At 47.3% G+C, this 24,575-nt stretch overlaps 1 protein-coding gene across 2 annotated transcripts in view; it reads right to left on the reverse strand.

Annotated features, from left to right (window-relative positions):
• The window catches only part of MIA3 (MIA SH3 domain ER export factor 3), a 78,033-nt gene that overhangs the window by 23,053 nt on the left and 30,405 nt on the right, over positions 1–24,575 (reverse strand). For both annotated transcript variants that reach the window (XM_083175595.1, XM_083175596.1), the window contains exons 7-23: positions 22,914–23,045; positions 20,410–20,431; positions 16,824–16,912; positions 16,670–16,747; positions 15,287–15,397; positions 13,563–13,634; positions 13,237–13,341; positions 12,665–12,787; positions 12,435–12,549; positions 12,288–12,343; positions 9,376–9,466; positions 8,259–8,397; positions 7,169–7,270; positions 6,867–6,927; positions 5,335–5,370; positions 4,849–4,916; positions 3,197–3,294 (exon numbers count right to left, since the gene is read on the reverse strand). In XM_083175595.1, coding sequence (XP_083031721.1) covers positions 3,197–3,294; positions 4,849–4,916; positions 5,335–5,370; positions 6,867–6,927; positions 7,169–7,270; positions 8,259–8,397; positions 9,376–9,466; positions 12,288–12,343; positions 12,435–12,549; positions 12,665–12,787; positions 13,237–13,341; positions 13,563–13,634; positions 15,287–15,397; positions 16,670–16,747; positions 16,824–16,912; positions 20,410–20,431; positions 22,914–23,045 — 1,498 coding nt within the window. The remainder of the gene's footprint in view (positions 1–3,196; positions 3,295–4,848; positions 4,917–5,334; positions 5,371–6,866; positions 6,928–7,168; positions 7,271–8,258; positions 8,398–9,375; positions 9,467–12,287; positions 12,344–12,434; positions 12,550–12,664; positions 12,788–13,236; positions 13,342–13,562; positions 13,635–15,286; positions 15,398–16,669; positions 16,748–16,823; positions 16,913–20,409; positions 20,432–22,913; positions 23,046–24,575) is intronic.

The raw sequence follows: 24,575 nt of genomic DNA on the forward strand, positions 1-24,575 counted from the left end.
GGAGGTGAAGGAAGGCTGCCATAACTCCCATCACCTTCGTAAAGACTCTTGGTGCTGTAGATATTCCGAAGGGTAGAGCCCGAAATTGGACATGAAGATCCTTGGTTGCAAACCTGAGGTACTTGCGGTGATCCGGATGAATCGGAACATGCAGGTATGCATCTCTGATGTCCAGAGATACCATGAAATCCCCCGGCTCCATTGCCTGTATAATGGACCGGAGGGACTCCATGCGAAACCGCGGAATGTTCAAGTAACAATTGAGATCCTTGAGATTCAGGATTGGTCGGAATGAACCATCCGGCTTCGGATCAGGAATAAATTGGAGTAATAGCCGTGGCCCCTCTGCTGAGGAGGAACCACTACTATCACCTGAGACTGGAGAAGGGTCTGAACGGAGGCGCTGAGAGCCTCCGCCTTCAGAGGACAGGCCGGGCGCCCCGTGATAAAGAATCGGGTCGGCGGACGCCTGTTGAAGGAGAGATAGTATCCTTCCGACACTATACTTTAAAATCCAATCGTCCGATGTCGTCTCCCTCCATCTGTTGGCAAAATGGAGGAGGCGAGCCCCTACCGGCAGGGAGTCGACCTGAGGGGTCCCTGAGTCATTGGGAGGCCTTCTCCGGGGCCTTAGGAGGCTGACGTTTGCCAGACTGGGACTGTCTGCTCCTACCAAACGACTCCCTCCTGGGAGGACGGCTTCTTGTTGAAGATTGTCCCCTCGGCTTTCCCTGCGGCCGAAAGGACTGCTTCGGCTTAGAGGGTGCCGACGGGAGGAAGGCTGTCTTGGAAGTGGCTACCGTAGTCACAATCTTGTCCAGCTCCGGACCGAAAAGCATATCGCCCACAAAAGGAAGGGCCTTCAGGGCCTTTTTGGACTCTGCATCCGCATTCCAAGTGCGGAGCCCCAGGCCGAGGCCAAAGCTGGCCTATTAAGCGTACCCGCATGAGTAAAGATAGATTTAAAGACATGTTCCATCTTTCTATCCGTGGGGTCCTTTAGAGCCGCCACAGTGGGAATAGGCAAGGTAGTAGCCTTTACCAGCCGGGCTATGTGGGAATCCACCTGAGGCGGGCGTTCCCATTTCGTGCGCCCGTCTGCCGGAAAGGGATAAGAAGAAACCATCCTTTTAGAAATTGTAAATTTCTTATTAGGAGCAGACCAGGCCTTTGTCAGGTCTCCCTCCAGCTGCATTGAAGATGGGAACACAGCCGGATCCTTCTTCTTGCGCTTAAACGAGGGTGCCTCCTCCGCAGGGGGTTGGTCTGGCTCCTGTATGTTTAAGCAAGAGCGGACCGCCTTCACCAGCGCATCTACCCTGGACTGGGTCATAACCTCGTCCTGGGATGTAGCCTCCTCGTCAGGGTCGTCCGGGTCATCCAGGTCAACAGGGTCATCTGTGTCCTCCTGGTCGTCCTCTGAAGTATCCGTCCCCGTAGAGTCAGCTCTCTGGGTGCGGGCTCTGGGGTTCTTGCGCTTGCTAGCGGCACCCAGCAGGTTCTGTAGAGAGGAAGAAACCTGAACCAGTCCCTGCACTGAGGAAGACAGGCCCTGTACCCAAACAGGCTCAGGCGCCAGCGTCAGCAACTGAGGCTGGGACTGCGTGAGCGGAGCCGGTTGAGCTGGTGGAAGAGTCGCCTGTGAAGGCTGACTCAGCACTGGTGGGGGCTGAGGGTGTGAACGGGAAGCGGCTAGCTGTTCAGCAAGGTCCCTCATGGCTGTCGTCAGGGCCTGCGCCCAACCCGGTTCCCCGGAATGGGATGCCTGTGACGGGGCCGAATCCACAGAGTCCCCACCATTACAGCGTGTACACACACCCCCATGGTCTGTCGAGGTGGAAGAAAAATTCTCCTTGCACCTAACACACTTAAAGGCCCTCAGGGCAGGAGCGTCCCCTGACCGCGAGGGTCCTGTGGACTTTGAGCCTGACTTAGAAGTCATGGCTATGCTCTATTGCACTTCAATACAAGACAGAGTGAATAGAGAGATTTGCACAGAAAAACCCCTATATAGAGAGGGGTGTGAAAACACAGCACTGAACACCTCAAGGGTGCAGTGTCAATGTAATACAACCTGACCCGTCTGGAGACCGGGGAAGGAAGGGTGCCATAGTGTCCACACAAAAGCTGCTTTTGCTGCTGCTCCTCTGCACCGATGTGTGACAGAGTCAAGCCTCCATTAGGACAGGACGCTGGCAGTCCCCGGCGGGAACTCATATAGAGGCTCCCTGCCGGGGATTGGGCGGGGAGGAGGTGAGGGACCTCCCCCCCCTCCTGGAACCTTGCCAGGGCTGAGAAAAATATGGCGGCCCCCACCGCTACAACAATAGCCCTGGTGGTCTAGTGGCCTCGGTTTCCCCTGTTGGGACCGAGTGTCACCGCCAGGAAACCGCCGGGAGCGCACCCACCCCCGGCGGCTACGTGCGCTGGGTTCCCTCCCTCCGGCGTCTAGTATCCAGACGCCGATGCGAGACAGAGCGTCTCGCGGTCACCGTTGCGGGACAGAGTCAAGCTTCCATCGGGAAGCGTCTCTGTCTCGCGTCTCCCCCAGCCGCGATACCGCTGCATGCTGTGGGGAGGGAGGGGGGGAAGTGCGGCTTACCTGCTCCGTGGCGCACGGTCCCTCTGTGCTGGGATCCAGCCTGCAGGTCCGTGGCAGTTCACGACGAGCTGGCTCCGGAGCAGGTGAGCAGCCTGGGTGGTCCACCCGGCTTGCTCACCGCAAGTGTAAAAAAAAAAAAAAAAAACTTTTTTTAAAAAAAAACGCTGCAGAAAACTGCAGCAGCTACTAAAAAACGTGCCTGTGCTCCTAGGCACCAAGAAAAAACTGACCTAGGATGGAGTGTGGGGAAGGAGGGGCCTGGGCTGCACCACTAAAGTGTTAGCTACTTGGTGCCTGTCGCCATGGCTCCGCCCCCTTCCCACTGTCCCAGTGGCCACCAATGGCATGAAGGAAATAGTTAGATTTGAGTGAGTTATTTTGTTTCTGTGCAGGGAAAATGCTGGCAGTTTTATTTTTACACTACAATATAGATCTCAATTTGAAGTAAAACCCCACCCAAATCTAACCCTCTCTGCACAAGTTACATCTGCCCCACCTGCAGTGCACATGGTTTTGTCCATTTGAGAAGGAATTTGCCTTTGCAAGTGAACTAGAATAAGGTCCTATGTGCATTGAATTCAGCTCAGAACCTACCTCTTCTTGGTGGGGGCTGGTGCTCCGGTCTTCCTGGGGTTGGTTTCACAATGGACGGTCGCTGGAGAGCTGCAATTCTTTGGTTTACTTCAATCAATCTAGAATTGGAGCAGTCATTACAGCAAGCTATAGATGATGGACAAAAACATTCATGGCCAAACTGTGGCCCTCCAGCTGTTGTAAAACTACACATCCCAGCAGGCCTTGCCACAGTTTTAGCATTTCCTAATAGCAAAAGTGTGGCATTGCATGATGGGACTTGTAGTTTCACAACAGCTGGAGGGCCATCTTTTGGCCATGACTAAACTAAATGTAATTGTAATATGTACACAGCACACACGTACATTATGTATAAATTATTTCAGACTCCAACCACACACGACTACAGGAAAGGAGTCGCCTAAAAAAAACAGGTGCTCAGACACGGAAGCTGTTTGTATGGGCTTAGCCTAATATCTCAGTGTGATTCGTCATCAGATTTCCCAGGTCTATAATAAACTGAAGCCCTGTAAAAAAAAAAAAAAAAAAAAAACGCAGCAAACCGGCCTAAAAATGGTCCGAACGCACCAGTGTGGTGCAGACCGCACCCACCCAATGCCGCACCTGCCGTCACTGGGACTAGTTTGAGCCTTTGCGCATGCCCGCTGCAGTGCCAGAGCACGCTCAGAAGTGAGACAATCATCAAATAACGATTTCTGCACTTCTGTGAGTCATACTGAATTGCCCCCAATGTAAGTAAGTAAGGAAGCAAAAACAGAGTAAAATTGCTCAGCCAGTTTTTCTTTTGTATCAATCCATGTTAAATAGTAATAATCTAGCCCACAACAAAGTAAGCTCTGGGGTGGTAAGTTCGGCCAAGGTATGTAACAATGGTTAGCACCTAAGCTACTGCACTGTCTTAAATAGAACACTTGGTAACAGCTTAACTGCTACTTCTTACTAGGGGTACCTTGGGGTAGTTGAGTTGTGCTGAATCGGGGGGGGGGGGATCCCGTGTACTTGACTTGAATTTAAGGGATGCAATGAACAAACCTGATGCATATTTCTGGGCAAAAACTTTAATTTTACCCCATGTTAAACTGCTGAATTTGTTATAATTATTTGGATTACTTGCGTTCTTTGTGCTTAGAGTTTGCACCTATAATTTCCCCTTATGGTTAGTAATACTTATGTTGAATCCTTTACTCCAAGTTCACTGGGGTGACCCTTAAACATTCCAGCTTTTCTTTAAATTGGAGGAATGTGTTTTTTCCCCTTTACTGTTCTCTCTTCTGTGATGTGGGGCTTAGTAACGGAGGATACACTGGCAGAATAATTTAGGGGGGGGGGGGGGGGGTTTAGAGCACCTGCACTTCTGGATCAGCCTCTATAACCCAAGGTCTCCTCTGTTCCACAATGGACTCAGAGGTGACAACAACTCCGACACCCTATTCAAAAGAAAGACTTTATTAGGCGCTTTAGAAGCTAATTGAAAAGAAAATTGGAGCGATGGAAATACAGAGAAAGTTTTTAATTTATAAAGTGAATTTTTTTAACAAAAGAATTCAATTAACCATCTCATATTTCATATGGACAATTTGTTCGTTACCTGTAAACCTCAGTAGGAAGTGTCCAGTGAGTGTGATAACGAATAACTAATCAAGGGAACTTACTTTTGTCTTAGATTTGCGCACTCGCGTTTCTCTTCTGCCAAAGTTCTTTCTGCCGTCCGAGCAATGAGCTGTGAGGAGAGCACACGAGTTACACACAGCCGTTTACAATGCAGGTTACGTATATGGTCGGTGCAAACACAGACAATAAATGACACCACAGCGCCAATATATAATGAAAGGGGAAACCTGGAAAGAAGTATTACAAAAGCAATACCAATGACGCAACATCCGGAATGACGACAAGTTTCAATTACAGCAGTTACAAAAAGTAAAATACAGCCAAACGAATAGACAAACATTCTTCGAACGCAAGAATGATCATTCCAAAACATTTTTACTACACACTTCTTCGCCCGTCTAGATATGGACATGGGTGTAAAATGACAAGAAATCAACACATTCTTCATGTGGGTAGCATGCCAAGATCCGAAACGCGCAGTGTAGATTGTGCTACGGCCGAATGAATTGCGCCTCTGCTATACTTACCCAATTTTCGTGTGCCTTTTTTTCGTGGCTGGCAATCTGAAAATAATGAGAACAAAAATTCTAAGTACCAACTTTCCATTGGACAATAGAAATAATTGTTTTGCCATTTCCTTGTATTCCCTAGGTAAGGAGCTTATGTACTGTAATATGGTCAGTAAAGCAGTAATAATTTACAAGGCAAAGCCTTGGACACGTCACTTAAACCAAGGAGTAGTTTTTGTGGGGCAGAGCTTCAAGCACTCAATGAACCCCCATGTGAGAAATGCCCCCGACTTTAATATTCCCTTCACTTTATATTATATGGATATTAACCCTTGGAGCGCCAACGTTGCTGTGAGAGATCCTCAAAACGACCGCTAAAAATGCCAGCGCCGCTCACAGCGACTGTTTGTTGGGTGCAATATTTACCTAAATTTGAATGAATTTACTTGGGTGTATTTTTAGTAATTTATACTAAATGAACGGGTCCTGGATGGCTTCGCGACAGTCATTACACCGTCAGGATCCCGACTGACAGGGACTTTTTTCCCTCGTGGGAGGGGGGGGGGGGTATCGCTCGCTACTGAGCCCGCAGAGTGGGGAGTTGCGCTCACCCAGCTGTCTGAGAACCAGCAGTCGGGAGTCCGATGTTGGACTAATGTCGGAATCCCAACTGTCGGGGGCTTATACCACGCCCAAAAGAACAGTCGCTGTGAGCGGCATTTTTAACAGATATTTTGAGGATCTCACAGCAACGTTGGCACTTAAAAGGTTAAAAGTCAAACCAGAAACTCATGGCTTATTGTGCTTGGTGTGTTGTTATGCGGTCCCTGGGTCTACAATGTCTAGGTTGACAGTCACTAGGTCGACCACTAATGTTTGACAGTGACAGTTATGTCGTCACCTAATAATAGTCGATATACCCTCAGTCGATGTTGACACAAGCTTATGGTCGACATGAACAAGGTTGACCTGAATATGGTCAACATGAGTTTTTCACTTTTTCTTTCTTTCTAAAAAAAAAAGTGTTCTTTCCTACTTATTAAGTGGGTACAGAGGGAGAATATTAATTGGGTGGCGAGTGCAGAGTGGCACAGTGCCCACAGCATGGCAAGCGACGTGAGCCACGCGGTGGGACGCGGCACACTAACATGGTGTCCATGTCGACCAAAACCATGAAATGTCGTCCTAAAGTTTGTGTCTACCTTATGTCAACCATCATAGGTGTCGACCTAGTCACTGTCAAACACTGTCATCAATACTGGGCGTAAGCAGTCTGCCTGTGGTTGCAGATGATCACCAAGCGCCTTCACGACCTCTGACATCCGTAGATTTGATATTATGGGGTTTATTTACTAGGATGGGAGTTCTACTGAAGATGCATGTTGCTATGGGCAACCAATCAGATTCTATCTATTATATTCTAGAAGGTGCTAAATAAATAAGTAGGTTCTGATTGGTTGCAATGGGCAACATCCCATCTTCAATAGAACTCTCATCTCATTAAATACAGTAGAACCCTATGGGTACATAATCCAGCATGGGCGTCTCACCTGGTTCTTAAAGGATCTCTCTGTTTTCTGAAGTTCCTCGTCCATTTCTTGTATTCGCTGCCTGTTAATAAGAGAGAGATTTATTGCAGTAGGTGACAGTGACAATCCCATCACACGGCCGTTATTAGACCACAAATGGGTAAGAAGTAAACATGCAGCAATAGGTATCCTGGTGAGACAACTCCGCAACCTTCTCCCATATGGGGTCAGCAGCCCGTGGCCTGTGTGTAGCGGCCATTCTCTCACTGACCGCAGCGTTTGTCGCTAGTGCTCACACAGGACGATTCACAAGGACGACATACTTGTATATCTTCACTTCCTCGCTGGCAATGACGGCCTTCTCGTCAGCGACTGTTAACTTCTGCTCCTTCTCCTGACGCTCATATTCTTCCTGAGTCAGTTTCCTAGAGTCCGGGGAACAGGGAACAGATCGGTGATGTGATTTATCAGCACCAGCAGTCAGACTTCCCCATCCATGGCCACGTTCGCCCCAAGTTACACTAGTTCTGTGCAAGATTACATTGGTTTCCCATTTGGAGCAATAGAGGCATATCGGTCATTGAGAGATCGGTACTAGGGTGGCCAATCCCGGGATTTGGCCCCAAAAACACCAGGATGTGCATGCGCAGTCTAATGCCGGGAAGCATATGTTCCTGGTGCCCGACCTGCGGATCTGCGCAGCGCGATAGTAAGAGGTCACGCTGCGCAACCCGAACAATCGCTTCGCTCACATCGCTCCCCTGCCAGGCACCAGCCGCCCGCCACCAAGGTGCACCTCCTGCAGCACATCATCTCTCCCCGGCCAGGCTCCCAGGTGACCCGGCTGCCTCACAGCCACCAGCCCGCACAGCATTTTTGTTTTTATTAGGAAAGCCAATCCCCGGGATCAAAAAAATGCCCTGGGATTGGCGTCCCTAATCTGTACCGGCAGGACACAGCCCGTGAATAATCTACATACACAGGTATACCCCTAAAAGGCCTATACCCAGCTAAGTCACGTGCAATTAAGCGTAGGAATTAGGTGCCAGATAAAGTGATAAACAGCCAGCCAATCAGCTCCTACCTGCCATGGCACATTCTGTGTTTGAAAACTGTCAGGCAGGAGCTGATTGGCTGGTTGTTTATCACTCTCCATTTGATCACTTTTGAAGCTTAGTGCATCTGGCCCTAGGTAAGCAATTTAGACAGATGGCTCTAGGGAGAGGAACTATCCAGCCATTATAAAACATTTGTGAAAAGTCAAATCGTCATTTGATATTTTAAGGGCATCATTGGTTTTATTCTAGAACGTCTGGTTCGCGTTAACCCTTTCCATGCTGCAACACCAAACAGGCCCCCTCCCTGCAACCTGGGTGAATCCCGTTGGTAAGGGAGGCAGCGGAGAATACTTACTTCTGCAGCGCCATTTCCTTCTGCTGATACAGCTCGGTGACGATCTCCAGCTTTTGGCGCAGGGTTCTGCATTCGTTGTCCAGGCACGTCTTGTCCGAGTGCAGGAAGCTGTTGTCGTGCTCCAGTTGCTTAATTTGCTCTAGAAGACATAGGACGCAGGACATGAGCAAGATTCACCCCCTCATTCTAGTAGTAACACAAGTGCCCCATTTTCTACAACAGTGGTTCTCAAACTTGGTCCTCAGGATACCACACAGTTCACGTTTTTTTAGGTCACCCAGCAGGTGCACAGGTGCATTCATTACTCACTGATACATTTTAAAAACAGGTGGAACTAATTATTTTACTTGATTCTGTGAGGAGACCTGGAAAACATGCACTGCATGGGGTCTTGAGGACCGAGTTTGAGAACCCGTCATCCAGAAGGGCAGACCGCCTCACAATGACCACGCTATTTCTACAAGATGCAGAGGGAATTAGAAGTCGGAGATGAACATTACACAGCTGTGGGAAAAATCTAATTTGTTTGGATCTAGAAGAAGTGGATTGTTAAAAAGAGTTGTTAGAAGCCTCAGATGAAGCCAGTGGAAACAAGCCAACATCAGTCCATCCAATGGCTTTGACCACTAGGTCTGAGTCTCCACCTCTAGCCCCCCCCCCCCCCCCCTCCCCCCTGACTGGAAGGAAGACCTACATATCACACTCCAACCTGAATAAAAAAAAAATATATTTAATTCTTCCCTCTTCTATATTCCTTTCCCCTAATATTATTCCCCAAATATTAAATGTATTGTGAAAATGACAAGATTATTTCCCCGGGTGCCGGACGGCTCCCCGACAGTCGGGATTCCGACAGTCATTACTCCAACGGCGGAATCCCGACTGCTCCCTCGTGGGGGTCCACGACCCCCATAGGAGGGAGAATAACAAAGGTGGCGAGAGCAGCGTGGCCTGCAGCGAGCCCGCAAGGGGCTTCATTGCGCTCCCCAGGATTCCGATGTCTGACATTGTGCAGTCAGGATTCCGACGTCTGAGTAAGGACTGCCGGAATCCCGACTGTCGGTGATTTATACCACACCCATTTCCCCTGCCAGCCGCTCCTGCTTCTCAGACCTACCTTCTAGCTCGTGACGTGCAGAGACCTCGTCTGACAGCTTTCTCTGATACAGATCTTTCTCTTCCTCGATAATGGACAGTGTTGTTCTCACCTAACGAAGGAAGTTCAAGAGAAAACTTGGTACTCTTTACCTAGCACGGCGCCCATCGCGGGCATCGCGGGTACATTTATGTGTGCCCGCGACGCGACCGACGCGATGCTCACGATTTCCCATTGAAACCCATGTTAAACATGGAAATCGCGTCGGTCGCGTCGCGGCCGGCCATAAATGTGCACACGATGGCCGCGACGCGATGCCCACGATTTGCCATAGGAATTAATGTTAAAACACCCGATGGACACGATTTTAATGTTAAATGGCTCAATGGACCCGATTTTACCATAGGAAACAATGTTAAATGGGCCTTAGAGCCCAAATACTTACCCTGAACTCAGAAATGGCCCCCCCAATTTTTTACGCCACCCCACGATCAACGTGAACCCGAAGCGTGGCGAGCGCAGCGAGCCCGCGAGGGGCGGCGGTACGCGTCCTCCGACCTTTTCATACCCCCACTATCCACGTCAGCGTGGAGTTGAGAATAGAATAGTGTGGTGAGCGTAGCGAGCCACCGAGCCCGAAGCGTGGCGAGCGCAGCGTGCCCCGCGAGGGGACGCGGATACCTTCACAGCTAGACGCGTCCCCTCGCGGGCTTCACAGGTGTCCGTGGCGACGCGGACACCTGTGAAGCCCGCGAGGGGACGCGTTTACCTGTGAAGCTATCCGCGTCCGCTCGCCACGCTTCGGGCTCGGTGGCTCGCTGCGCTCGCCACACTATTCTATTCTCAACTCCACGCCGACGTGGATAGTGGGGGTATGAAAAGGTCGGAGGACGCGTACCGCTGCGCTCGCCACGCTTCGGGTTCACGTTGATCGTGGGGTGGCGTACAAAATTGGGGGGGCCATTTCTGAGTTTAGGGTAATTATTTGGGCTCTAAGGCCCATTTAACATTGTTTCCTATGCTAAAATCGGGTCCATTGAGCCATTTAACATTAAAATCGTGTCCATCGGGTGTTTTAACATTAATTCCTATGGCAAATCGTGGGCATCGCGTCGCGGCCATCGTGTGCACATTTATAGCCGGCCGCGACGCGACCGACACGATGTCCATGTTTAACATGGGTTTCAATGGGAAATCGTGAGCGTCGCGTGCGGGCATGTTTAGCCCGCATACGACGCGACCGACACGATTTTTTACCTCACGATGCCCACGATCAAGATCGTGGGCGCCGTGCTAGGTAAAGAGTACCGAAAACTTATAATCAAACGGTAACTTTGGGATAACTGTATGAAGCTTGGAGAAGTTGTATCTATCCCCATAAAGAACGTTATGTGCAAGGTGATAATGTACAAGCCAATCAGCTCTTAGCTGTCAATATACATATTGGAGCTGATTGGCTGGTGCATTATCACCTTGCACATAACGTTCTTTATGGGAATAGATAGATACCACCGCTCCAAGCGTCATACAGTTACCCCTGTGTCCTTGTCGTGACAGGAGCTACATTGTGACACCTAAATAATCTCATGTCGCGCAGGATGTTCCGGTAATCGATAAATAAAAACTGCCACTTGCAGACATTAGGCTAAAACATAGGGGTTTATTTAGTAAGACGGGAGTTCTATTGAAAATGGGATGTTGCTATGGACAACCATACTACATTATCTTCGAGAAGGTGCTAAATAAATAAGTAGTAGATTCTGATTGGTTGCCCGTAGCAATATCCCATCTTCAATAAAACTCCAATGTCAGTAAAAAAAACACATAGCATCCTGCAAGGGGATAAGGCCTAGGGTGGAGGTTGCTAAACTTGGTCCTCAAGAACCATTAACGGCCCCACAGAGGACTTCATTAGTGTCTCACTCAATATGATGCAACCATCTGTGGGAGTCAAGGATATACCATTAGCGTATTAGAAATCCTTGAGGACTGAGTTTGGGAACCACTGACCTAGGGGAACAGAGAGAACTAACTTAGCGTCTCTGGGGCTGATTCAGAGGCAGCCGCTAATTCAATGGTCACCTAAGTTTCAGATTTTATGAGATGGGGGGGGGGGGGGGGGAGGGGGGGGGGGTGTATCTGCACTTAAATGCAGTGTGATTTTGGGTGAGTAACTGTCTGCAGCCATTTGGGGGAGCGTTGCAGAAAACAAGGGTGTGTTAACCCTATTTTCTGGGCATGCCAAATCCAGTGGCAGGGCTGTTTTTGCCACCCCCTGCGGCCAAAGACGCAGTGGCGCTGCCATTGGCCACTGCCTCTGGATCAGACTCTACACTAACTAGCGTGGCCTGCACCCCATGTTTCTTTCCCCACAATTACACAGGTGAGAGAAAAAAGGTTACAGTAGGAACCCTGAATTATAGGAGTCCTAGTAGCCCCATACACAGAGGATATCGTAGCAGATGTCGCTTCGGAGGGGCTTCAGAGCAATAGATCGTTAATGATCGGTGAAGTCACTAAACAAAATTGTTTACCGATATCGTCCAGTGTGTACACTCGATATCGGTGACCTGCGGCCAATATTGTTAACTATATCGACCATGGCCAGCATCGCACAGTGTGTAAGGGGCTTAAGCCACAATCTTAGTGGGATCATTGGGTACAGACCTAAACTAGGATCGCACTTGGACATATTTATACATAACCACTTACATATTGAGGACTTTGCAAGGTCTCGTGGACAGTACACCTGCCTAACATCACTATACAGTTAAGAACAATTATGCTTATAACTAAATAGTAATGCAAAGTTTACAACACAAACACTTCGTAGCATGTCCACCAAAATACAAAATCTAAAAATAGAAAGCAGGCCACCGTAGCATCTTAGATGTTATTTAGAGGTAATAAAAGAAAATATGATGTTGTATTACCCGGGAGACATCCATCATTTGCTTAATCTGCGTCTTCATCTTCTCCTTGCGTTTATCTGTGAATAATATAGAAGAACAGTGAATCTAATGTGGGCGACACCACGAGACACTAAACCGTACATTACGGTACAATAAGCCGCCCATCACCTGGCAGTTCCCCGTTTTCTATCTCCCCACTTCCTGTCAGCTGCCAGTTACCGTCCTCTCCCGCTCCAGAGTCTTCCTCCAACTGCTTCAGCTGCATGATACAGTTTGTCAGGACCTGGGAAAGTAGAGTTATGTAAGTTGGTGGTAAACATATCCTGTGTGACCTACTGAGAGAGCACACGGCTGGGTCCCTAGCACTCTACTGTACAGAGACTAAGACATTATTTCACCTCAATCTCATTTTCCTTGTAGGCCAGAGCTTCCTCCAGGTCCTTGTGAGATTTCTGCTGCAGCTGGATCCTCTCATCGAGCTCCCGCTGTCTCTCACTCCATCCGTCAGCTTCTTGCAGGAGCTTAAAACATCAAACATAAAGCTATGGGCATCTGTAGCTTCAGGAATGCTATAGAGCAAACACTGGAGCGTGTCTCTAGTAGAACAGTAGCGCACGCAGGTACCCAGAAACCCCCCACAGAAGACAGAAAGCTAGCAGGATATTGCCTTCCCGCAATGTGCCGGTCAAGGGGTTGGGGGTGGATAACTCGAAGTCTTCAGTAAGAAAATGAGGTATAATGTGTGTGGATGCTGCTTAAACCTATGACACTAATACAGGAGTGTGATAATGTAGGCCCAGCACAGGGGTGAGAATTCTCAGTGACATAGGTGTTATGAAAGACACCTTTGTATGGACACGTTTCTGCCCTCGCTGTAACACCATCCCGTTACCGGCTTTGTCTGTAGGTGTATGGGACACCAGTACAGCAATATGGCAGAGAATACAGGGGAAACAAGTTCTGGACGTACCTGCTCCTTCCTGTCCTTCAGCCGGGCGTTCTCCTCCTGCACGCTGCGGAGATCACTGCGCACTTTGTGCTCTTTCATTTTTGCCTCGTTTAACGCAATCTGCAGCTGAAATAAACACAGATTTGATGTGAGATGCGATGTACATTGTTGAAGGTTTGAAGATTAAAGCTATAAATAAAATATAGTGTTTAAAATACAAGTCGCTCTTCAATTACAGATAAGATCTTACTCAATGATTTTTTTTAAGGCTTCACTCAATCAAGAATTTCTGTTTTTACACAAAACCGTCCTTTTGTTATTATGACGAGGTTATGTGAGGTATTTACCTCTGACAGCTCTGCAGAGTGTTGCTCAAACTGCTCCTTGAGGTGCTCTATAGATTTCTGGCCTTCGTAAATCTGGGGAGAAGACAAATGAGATTCAGAATTCTAGAGAATAGTGCAGTAGCGTACAATAGACAGACAGAGATACACACAAGCCACAGTGCAGCCGCACACTATACACATAATGCAGCAGCCAAAGTGCCACCGCACACTACACACACTGCAACAGCCGTAGTCAGGGTTATACGATTTCAGTTGTACAAAAAAAATACAACTTTGGCTAAGAAAGAGATAGACGTGTAGGTGGAGATGCACAGCTGGGGAGAATAGTGGATGGTGTATAGGAGATGTTCACCGCAGTTTCATCAAGAGCAAGAACTGAAATATTTTTTTTTTACGTATGTTTTTTACGCAACAGATTGTGAAATGAAAAGGCAGCTAAGCTGGTTGCCGGCTACAGAGCCCCTTTCTGTTGAGGACGCGGACAAAGACATGAACATGTCTGGCTCAAACTGATTGAGAGACATTCAGAGCCTAATTATACTTCTTGATGCAGCTGTTATGGTTCTCACTTCAAATATTTTTTACTAAAATTACTAAAACAAGGTGTAAACATCTAAATTGAAACCATTTATTTAGAGAAATTAAATTCTATTTAAATCCCAAAAACTGCTTCAAATATTTTTTTTTTTTTTAAATAAAATCGATTTTTCATTTTTAATCCTATTTTTATGCAACCCTGGCCATAGTGCAGATGCACAATAGACACACACACACAAACAACACTGCAGCTTCACACTATACACACACACACACACACACACACCAGCAGCCATAGTGCAGATGCACAATATATACACACACACACAACACTGCAGCTGCACACTATACACACACACACACACACCATAGCAGCCATAGTGCAAATGCACAATATATACACACAACACTGCAGCTGCACACTATACACACACACACCATAGCAGCCATAGTGCAGATGCACAATATATACACAACAATATTTGAAAACACAAATAGCTGCGCTTGAATAATTAATATGTGGGATTGTCTTATTTTAAAATAAAATATTTATTAACATAAGAACAATGAATATATAAATAATAACAAAAACAATATGGCCGTTTTGGAATAATGCCGTGCAACCCTGCAGAGAGGGAAGGGCGCCGCCCAGCGTCTGTGTGAGTGCAGAGGGGAAGGGCGCCGCCCAGCGTCTGTGTGAGTGCAGAGGGGAAGGGCGCCGCCCAGCGTCTGTGTGAGTGCAGAGGGGAAGGGCGCCGCCCAGCGTCTGTGAGAGTGCAGAGGGGAAGGGCGCCGCCCAGCGTCTGTGAGAGTGCAGAGGGGAAGGGCACCGCCCAGCGTCTGTGTGAGTGCAGAGGGAAAGGGCGCCGCCCAGCGTCTGTGTGAGTGCAGAGGGAAAGGGCGCCGCCCAGCGTCTGTGTGAGTGCAGAGGGAAAGGGCGCCGCCCAGCGTCTGTGTGAGTGCAGAGGGGAAGGGCCCCGCCCAGCGTCTGTGTGAGTGCAGAGGGGAAGGGCCCCGCCCAGCGTCTGTGTGAGTGCAGAGGGGAAGGGCACTGCCCAGCGTCTGTGTGAGTGCAGAGAGGAAGGGCACTGCCCAGCGTCTGTGTGAGTGCAGAGGGGAAGGGCACTGCCCAGCGTCTGTGTGAGTGCAGAGAGGAAGGGCACTAGCTAGCATCTGTGTGAACTCACCATTTCCTGTTTCCTCTTGTTCTGCTCCTTCTGAGACTCTAATTCTTTAATCAAGTTCCGCATTTTGCCATCTAGCTGCTTGTTGCTGTTCTTCAGCTCCTTAATAGTCACCTTTTATATAGAGGACAGAGACATTCATTGCAGCAGCTGCTGGTTTTAATTGTATAAAACGTCCATTATTATGACCGCCATGTTGTAGCCATAAAAGAAAGTGTGTTGTGCTTCATAATATACGGTCTAAAATCAACTGTCCTCATGTAAGATCCTATAAGACGGGCTTTGCCCAACAATGCAACATGGAGGAATGTATTTTGTACATGCCATTGTGCAGATGACGAGTGACACCTGAAATCCTCCACATGTGCCAAAATAAAGCAGAGAAGGGCCAACAAAACAGTCCTGGCACACGACAAAGGGTCGTCACATAAATTACATCACAGCTCAAGCCGATAACCACGGTACAGAACAATGTAGGGCAGGCATGTCCAAACTGTGGCCCTCCAGCTGTTGGGAACCTACACATACCAACATGCCTTCCCAAAGTTTTGGCATTCCCTAATAGCAAACTGTGGCAAGGCATGATGGGACTTGTTGTTTACCAACAGCTGGTGGGCCATAGTTTGGACATGCCTGATGTAGGGTGACCTAATGGGTCCATGTGATACCAGAATGACTACATTTGTAAAAACAACTGTCTAACTCATTATAGGCAGTAATTAGAATAAACCCATGTAGTGGGATGTATGAGCGTTTGCCAGAAGTGCCGGATGCTGGCCAAGATGGCGGCATTAAAAATAAAAACACAATCGGATTCCTGAAGATTGTGACAACTATGGCATTTCGGTGTGATACAAAGTCCCAACACATTGTCTAAAGGTCCCCATACATTACAGTGACTTCTCCCTTTGAAAAAGTCGCTGGCGATCCCACCTTAAACCGCCAGGACCTTCCCAGGCGGCAGGATCGGCATATCGCAGCCAACCCGGTCTGGTTCTGTAGCAATCCTGCAGATTGCTTCTGCAGCCGATGCAACTCAGACACACAAGTGCGATGAGCACAGGGCCGTGCATCCCATTGGACCTCATGTCAATCACCTGCAATTTGGGCTCTTTTCAGATGATTGATTGCCGCAATCGCAGGAAGAGAGCCCAAATTGCAGGCGAATTGCATAGTGTATGGGGCTACTATTACATACCTCTATTCCTTCATGTGTTCTCATCCCTTTTTGTAAGTAATACTCATAAAGAGTGCTCCACATTACAGAGGCCTAGACAGCAATCATGTCTGTGTCACTGTGCAAAGCCCTGTACAATCATCTCTTTATCCTTGGGTGCCGGCCCCCCGCTGTGCCTGGCTGTACACGAAGAACAGGCGCCTTCGTACCTTGAGAGCAGCGGCCTCCTCCAGCAGATGAGTGCTCTTCTCCTGGGTCGTGTTCTCGCTCTCTCTGACATCTTTTATCTGTGGGTAATGAGAAGTCAGTGAACCACAACGGACATCAGAGACTGGCGTGTGTCAGACGTCCGTCACCAATTACCTTTTTCTCAAATTCAGATATTTTCTCCAGCGCCTCGCTCTTCTCCTTCATCAGCGCCGCGATCTTCTCTGCAAGCTGCTTCTCGTTAACTGCAAGGAAATGGTTACAGATAAAACAGACCGTAAATCAGCAACTTATTCCCACATTAATTATTTCAAATGTCGCTAGACTGATTGAGGACGTGTCCTAGCAAACTCATACTACTAACAGGGTTATTTCAGTGCTGATCGCTGTTGTGCGAATTCTCGCGGCGATCGATTATCGAATGACTGCACAGGCGTACGGACTAAAAAAAAAAAGCAACAAAAATCTGCCATATTTTTTCTTAGCGCAACTCAGCCACAGTTTGACAGGAAGTTGCCGTCTGTGGGTGGTGACCAGCCATTTTTGGGGAGTGTCCGGAAAAACACAGGTGTGCCCAGGTGTTTTCATGGAGGGTCTGTGACGTCAGCTATGGTCTCGATCAGCCTGATTGGTACTTGTTTCCTAGAACAGTCACAATCGCGGGCATCGTGTACCTTTAAGTTAAGCTATGGACGATTTCCTTTGAAATCAGGTCCATTTTGCAGGCAAAGGGAAAATCGCGGGTATCGCATCAGTCGCGACCATTAACATTAGCCCCGACGCGACTCCCGCGATTTTGCCATAGGCTTCAATGTTAAAATATTTTTTAACATTGAAATCGTGAGCATCGCGTCGGTCTTGTGCCATTATAATGGCACAAGATGAGATGGACTTGATAAAGTCCATCTCACATAGTAAAAAATGTGAAATGGGTCAATATGACCCATTTCACATTATATATGGCCCCGTCGTCACCCCACTATTGACGTGAACCCGAAGCGTGGCGAGCGGCGGCGGTGCGCGTCCTCCGACCTTTTCATTCCCCTACTATCCACGTCGGCGTGGAGTTGAGAATATAAAGTGTGGCGAGCGCAGCGAGCCACCGAGCCCGAAGTGTGGCGAGCGCAGCGAGCCCCGCGAGGGGACGCGTATACCTGTGAAGTTATACGCGTCCGCTCGCCACGCTTCGGGCTCGGTGGCTCGCTGCGCTCGCCACACTTTATATTCTCAACTCCACGCCGACGTGGATAGTAGGGGAATGAAAAGGTCGGAGGACGCGCACCGCCGGCCCTCGCAGGCTCGCCACGCTTCGGGTTGTCGTCAATCGTGAGGTGGGGTTTACGCTGCAAAATTGGGGGTCTAGGGAATATTTTACATTGAATCCAATGTAAAATCGGGTCCCAGGGACCCTATTCACATTTGATTCAATAAAAAAAATTGGGTCGGTCGCATCGCATGCGATGCGACCGACGCGATTTTTCCGACACGACCACCCCGATGGAAATCGGTGTGGCCGTGCTAGAAAACAAGTACCGCCTGATTCTATCGCAGAATTGTGGAAGGGTTACATACACACAGTGGAAAAATTATTCAATGGTGAGTAAGTTGTGAATGAATTTCCTGCCGGCCGCGACCGGTAAAATTTTCTATTCGCTGATTTGCATGGGACAGGATTTCACTCTGGACGGCGAATACATGGTCACAGGGCTCTGCAATTTAGCAACACAGTGATCAGGTCTGAAAAACCCCTGAGTAACAGCCCACTAATACCAGCACTAACATAAGAAAGTGTAACAAAGACCTTTCTATCATCATCACATTACACTTTGTGGGAAATTTACTAAGATGTGTATTCTACTTCACATGTGATGTTGCTATGGGCAACCAATCAGAATCTATCTCTTATTTATTTAGCACCCTCTAGAACAGGGCTGGGCAACACCGGCCCTCCAGATGTTGATGAACTACACATCCCAGCATGCCTTGCATCAGTTTCAGCATGGCCACATAGCAAAACTAATGCAAAGCATCCTGGGATGTGTAGTTCACTATCATCTGGAGGGCCGGTGTTGCCCATCCCTGCTCTAGAAGTTAGTAGACAGGATCTGATTGGTTGCCCATGGCAACAGCACATGTGAAGTAGAATTCACATCTTTGTAAATTCCCCCCTTTATGGTTTTCTGGCTCACTTGTGCTATATTCCATCTGTACGCAGGGTGTTAACCTGTAGCCTGAGAGTATTTCAGAAGAAGAGTCTGCTGCTGCAGTAGAGAGTTACAGTCTAGTACACAGGACTTCCTAATTGCAATTTTTTTTTCTAAATTGGTTTAAGAAAAAAAAATAACTGCAGTTCATATAAAAAAAATACAAATAAAAAAAAAGTCTGATTTAGAAAAATTCCTAAAATAAAGTGCAGTAACTAAACAAAACGACAAAACAGAGTCTTGTGGTGAGAATATAAGGGTGAAGGGCTGGAGAGGACGGCAGCAAGAGAGCGTTCCTTGTTGTAATATAGTGCATCTGTCTCGGCAGACAGTGCAGATGTGGGCAACCTGTGGCAAAGGAGGTTCCAAATTTAATTTAAAGTGCCCACACACTTATGTGATTTCGCAGAGTGAGATGCCACATAAGAATTCCCTTGAACCGCCCGGGAGCGTCTCAGGCAGCAGGATTGCATGAGATATCGCATACTGTCCTTTTGCAAGCGATATATCCACGTGATCCCATTCACTGCTTCCAGATCTTACTTGCAGCAAGACAAATGTCAGATTCCGATGCGATGGGCATGGAACCACGCATTGGATTGGAATCAGAGACAAAACACATGCAATTTGACACTTTTCATCCCGATCCGTCAAAATCAGATGAGAAGAGGCCAAATCGCTGTAGTGTAATTAAATTTTTCTTTACAAATAAATAAAAAAAAATATATATATATAATCCTCCACCACAAAACGAGAGAGAGCGCGAAGGCAAGAGAGCACACACGTTAGTGTAGTATGGCCTGCACAGAGGATTCTGGGTATCAGCAGACACTTCCTGTTATACCAATAGCCCTATCACGGGATGGACAGATACTTAACATACAGCACATTGTGTCACTGGCTCCCTGTATAACACAGCAGAGTAACAAGACAAAAGGCGCTGATTCTATAGTTTTTCTGTGGCAGGGCTAATTAGGGGGCACCCAAAGGAACAATTATACTGTTGCTCCGTTAAAGTGCACACATTTTAGCTTGCTGCCTCCTGAAGTCCGATATTTATGCGCAAAAACAGCACTTTTTGCATTGCGCCATTCAGTTAAAGAGTTTAGAGGTGTAAAAAGAAATTTAAAACGGAGATCAGATGCAAAAAAAATTAATGAATGGAATCACCCCCAGATTTCTGGGTCCTAAAGAACAGTCCAGCTGCATTCACAGGAACATTGATGCTGCAAGCAGGTAACGGGTCCACATTAAGGGTAAAAAAGGAACAGATAAATACTGCAAGGACCTATGAAAGTATTACAACACCAAGCCGATAAGTACAATTTTGTCTGAGAAACAAACCTTTAGCACACAGCTTATCTGGGTTATGAAACTAGCCGAGTGGCAGGAATGGGGCTTGTGCTGCACGTCGACTGAGACTGTGCGCTAGGTTTTCTGTAATACTTTATTATCCCAGTTGTGATTAAAAAAGTGCAAGAGGTTACAGAGTGTAATGCTGCATAATACCAGCATCTGGAATGTGCAAAAAGATTTACCTTGATAAACGCGGCTCTTCACCTGAAAAGACCAGAAAAGGAGAGTTATTACACAGGAGCAGTGAACACAGAGTCATCTACGACGACTGTATTCAAAGGTCAGTGTGTGAGGGGCCAGGCAGTGAGTCTGCACTGCCACCAGGATTAGCACATTACTAATAATAGCTGCTAGGTCACGGTGCTGGGCTGGACGGGCTGCAGAACTTGCCTGCAGTGCTGCATGTAAAACTATCCCACAGAGTGAAAGGAAAGCCAAGTGTTGTTAAAAGGATCCCAATCATTATATATTCATTGTATTGATTCAATTGATAAATAATTTTATGTAAGAATGGCGGGCAGGTCATTTTTACATTCTACTACTAATTTTCAATACATTTTTACCCTTACAGTTGAGGGTATTCGGATTGCTCATAGATTGATTCAAGTCGACCACTATTGGGCGACAGTCAAAAGGTCAACATGGTCAAAAGGACCTGGACACATTCAAAAACTATGAAAAAAAAGTAAGCCTTCCCATGTGGATATTTACAATGTCGACCATTGGACCCTGTCGACCATTGGACAATGTTTACCATTAGTGGTCGATCAAATGATTGTAGACCCAGACACTGTGGGCCAGATGTATTAAGCTTTAACACGAGATAAATGCAAGGGTGATAAGGAGAGATAAACGTCCAGCCAATCACCTGCTAACTGCCGTGTTACAGCCTGCGTTTGAAAAAAGTCAGTAAGGAGCTGATTGGCTGGACGTTTATCTCTCCTTATCACCCTTGCATTTATCTCTTGTTAAGGCTTGTAGATCTAATATACCATAACCACAGTTGACAACCCTTCCCCCGCACAGGTAATGGCTGCTTGTCTGCTCTACAGGCCTTGGTACATAATAATTAGGTGCCACCTTTACAGCCTCTTTCCCCCAAAGTAAAGAAGCCTGGCATTTCTAATCTGCCTACAAAGTAACCAGTTCTATTTCCTATATTAATGAAGGTGATTGCATTACATTTTATTTGTAAGAAGCATATATTACAGAAGCGTCCTTTTAAACTGTGGCATGTCTTATAGCCCCTCTGGGCGCGCTAGGTCCCTTGTGATTCGCCTGCACGCAGTGTCTTATTTGCATAAATAAAACTGGGAGCAACTAATATACACGGCTAGATTACACTGATCAAGTTGATGGGCAACACTTGAACTGTGTGTGACTGAGTTTGATCTGTGTAGGAAGGGCTCTGATGTGGCGGACGTGGCTGTTCCTCGCAACAGGTTCCACTGTGCTTCATATGTGTGTAACACTAATTCCTGTGCAAATAAATTCACAGCCCAGCGTCTCTAGTGCGCTGTGACTGGATTTTCCTTTTGTCTGAGATGCGACAAACATGGAAACTGCTTGCGGAATGTATTCTTCTTTACATTTTAAAGTGTCTTAAGCAGGGCAACGCCTTGGAGAAGTTTTACCCCATCCCCTCGATTCCCCAGGGACCTTCCTGACAGAACGCCTTTTGCATGCGATATATCGCATACGATCCTAGTTAAGCCTGCATGGCTTGGAAGCAATCCAAGAGATTGCTTGTGCAGCCGGTGCGATGCGAATCACGCATCGCATCGGACCTGCTGTCCATCACATGCACATTAGAATTTAGACAACCCCCGTATTTTGGGGGTTTTTAACGCCACAAAAAAAAAAATTAGACACAAAGAAAAGTAACCAAAATGTTCCATATTAAGGGAAAGGGAAGATTCAGGCCAGTATCCAATCAGCTGCGGTCACTTAAGGTGCCCATACACACGCAGATTTATCTTCAGATCTGGCTGGTTGGAACAAAAACATGGTTATGGATGAGAGCAAATGACAGTTGACCATTTGCTTGGAAAACTGACAAACTGTCACTCATCCATAACCTGGTTTTTGTTCCAACCAGCCAGATCTGAAGATAAATCTGCGTGTGTATGGGCACCTTTACTGCAGCTATTGGATATGTATGGGGCTATCCTATTGGCCCTGATATGTGGCAATAATCGAGTATTATTAAGCAGCCCTTTGAGCCACAATAACACATGCGTTACCGGACGATAACGGGACATTTGTCCCCCCCCCCCCCCCAATAAAAAAAAATAGGCTAGAACTGATAGGTCAATAATGACTATCAGCCATAAATCAGCCTGTTTTCCCGCGAGAAGCATTAATGGGGATAATTGCATTACGGCCTATGTGGTTACACCACTGCTCCTCCCAGGGCAATGCACAGTGCGGATGTTATGCAGACACACCTGCCCAGTATCTGACAAACACAACCTGCCAGCAATATGCCATGATACTAAGTTGTATTAGTTGTATTTCTTGCAGCTAGAGCTGCCCAATACAGAACGCTGGGACACATCGCAGCCAACAGGGAAACGCCATTTCTGCCGGATTACCATACAATCCACCGGCGGAGACGGCGGCATGGAGGTATAGTAAACAAGTACTGGGTGGAGACACCCTTAAAAAGAAAAAAAAAAAAACTTACCGAGAGACACGTTCTCCAGAAGAAAATCAGGACTGAAAGGAACCCCACCAAGAAAGTGAATATGACGGCGTTCCATTGCACCCCGTAGAAATCGGGGCCAGGCTGCAAGTCCTCTGGCAGCGCCAACATGAGCTGAAACAATGGGAGAAGACGGTGAATGCTTCATATACACAAATATATAGTCACACAGCAAACCCAAGACCAGGAGAAAGGGATTGGATATTGCACAATGGCCCTTATTCTGGTTCACTCGCAAAGGCAAATTCCTTCTCAAATGGACAAAACCATGCTGCACTGCAGGTGGGGAAGATGTAACTTGTGCAGAGAGAATTAGATGTGGGTGGGTTTTACTTCAAAGTGAGATCTATATTGCAGTGTAAAAATAAAGCAGCCAGTATTTTCCTTGCGCAAAAACAAAATATCTCACCCAAATCTAATTCTCTCTGCACGTTACATCTGCCCCCCTGCAGCGCACATGGTTTTGTCCGTTTGGGAAGGAACCAGAATAAGGGCCAATAAGTTTGTAGTTCACGATTTATCCTGCATTAGCTCCAGAACATTTTATACCCTATTTGGTCCCAAATATACAGTATATCCATATATCCTTGCAATACAGCCAATGCCTGATATATCCAAGATATGTAAAGATGTATCTCGGCAAATTGTGCTGTGTGTACGATCGATCCACCGACACTCACAGCACAGGTGGGTGGTGACCGACAGCGCAACTAGGTGGGTGCATGTAAATACCCAGCCAGTTATAGGACGTCAGTCACAACAGATTGGGCAGCGTGTATGCAGAACACACTGTCCAATCCATGCAGAGATATATCTGCAGAGGCTGTGTACCCAGCCACAGTCTGACTTGAGGACGGAGGCTGGGAACGCCCAGTATACACCAATCTGCTATTCAATTAGGAAGAAACTAATGATGCAAGACAGGGTAATACAGTGAGGTAACAGGACGCTGCTCCCAGGCTTACACACTATGGGCCAATAATAATGTTAGTTACATGAGGGCAGGGTCACATATTGTATACTGGTCTAACCAATGGGATAAGTGCCTGTTGGGCCATGTGATACGGTGACCCAGCAGCGCTGGTCTGGGGGTCAGTAGGTTGGGAATAGAAGAGGATGACATTTAAGCTTTAACAATGCAGCGGAGGGAATAACAGAAGAGTTAGCAGCTGGTCATGTGGAAGGAGTTAAAGATGGAGGTTAGGGGAAAGCACTGGCCTAGGGGTGTAAATGCCCTGTTAAAGGATGGGAACATATGAGAGGACTTGCCAGAGGCGTAATAGCTACTCAGCAGCATCTAATGGTGCATTAGTCTGAGGGAAGTGTCTAGCCAGGGCACTTAGATGCTATTAGAGACATTTACTGGAGAGCAAAGGAAGAGGATACTGGCTGTACTCAGAAATGATACCCCCACAAAGCTCTCTGTGACACATCCTTATAATCTGTTACCCATAGATATATGTACAACAGAATACAGTATATAGTGATCATTCTAACCCCATTTCAATACCAGTGCTGCTCTGGGTTCTTCTAGCACAGTCTGGCCTGTATCTCAACACAGACCAGAGTGTGCTAGAAGCCCTATCACAGGGCACCCCAGGCAAGATACAGAATTGCACGGGTTTGGAAAGGCGCAGGGTGCTC

Source organism: Crinia signifera, chromosome 3 (assembly GCF_055691185.1).
Source record: "Crinia signifera chromosome 3, ASM5569118v1, whole genome shotgun sequence".
Classification (NCBI taxonomy): domain Eukaryota; kingdom Metazoa; phylum Chordata; class Amphibia; order Anura; family Myobatrachidae; genus Crinia; species Crinia signifera.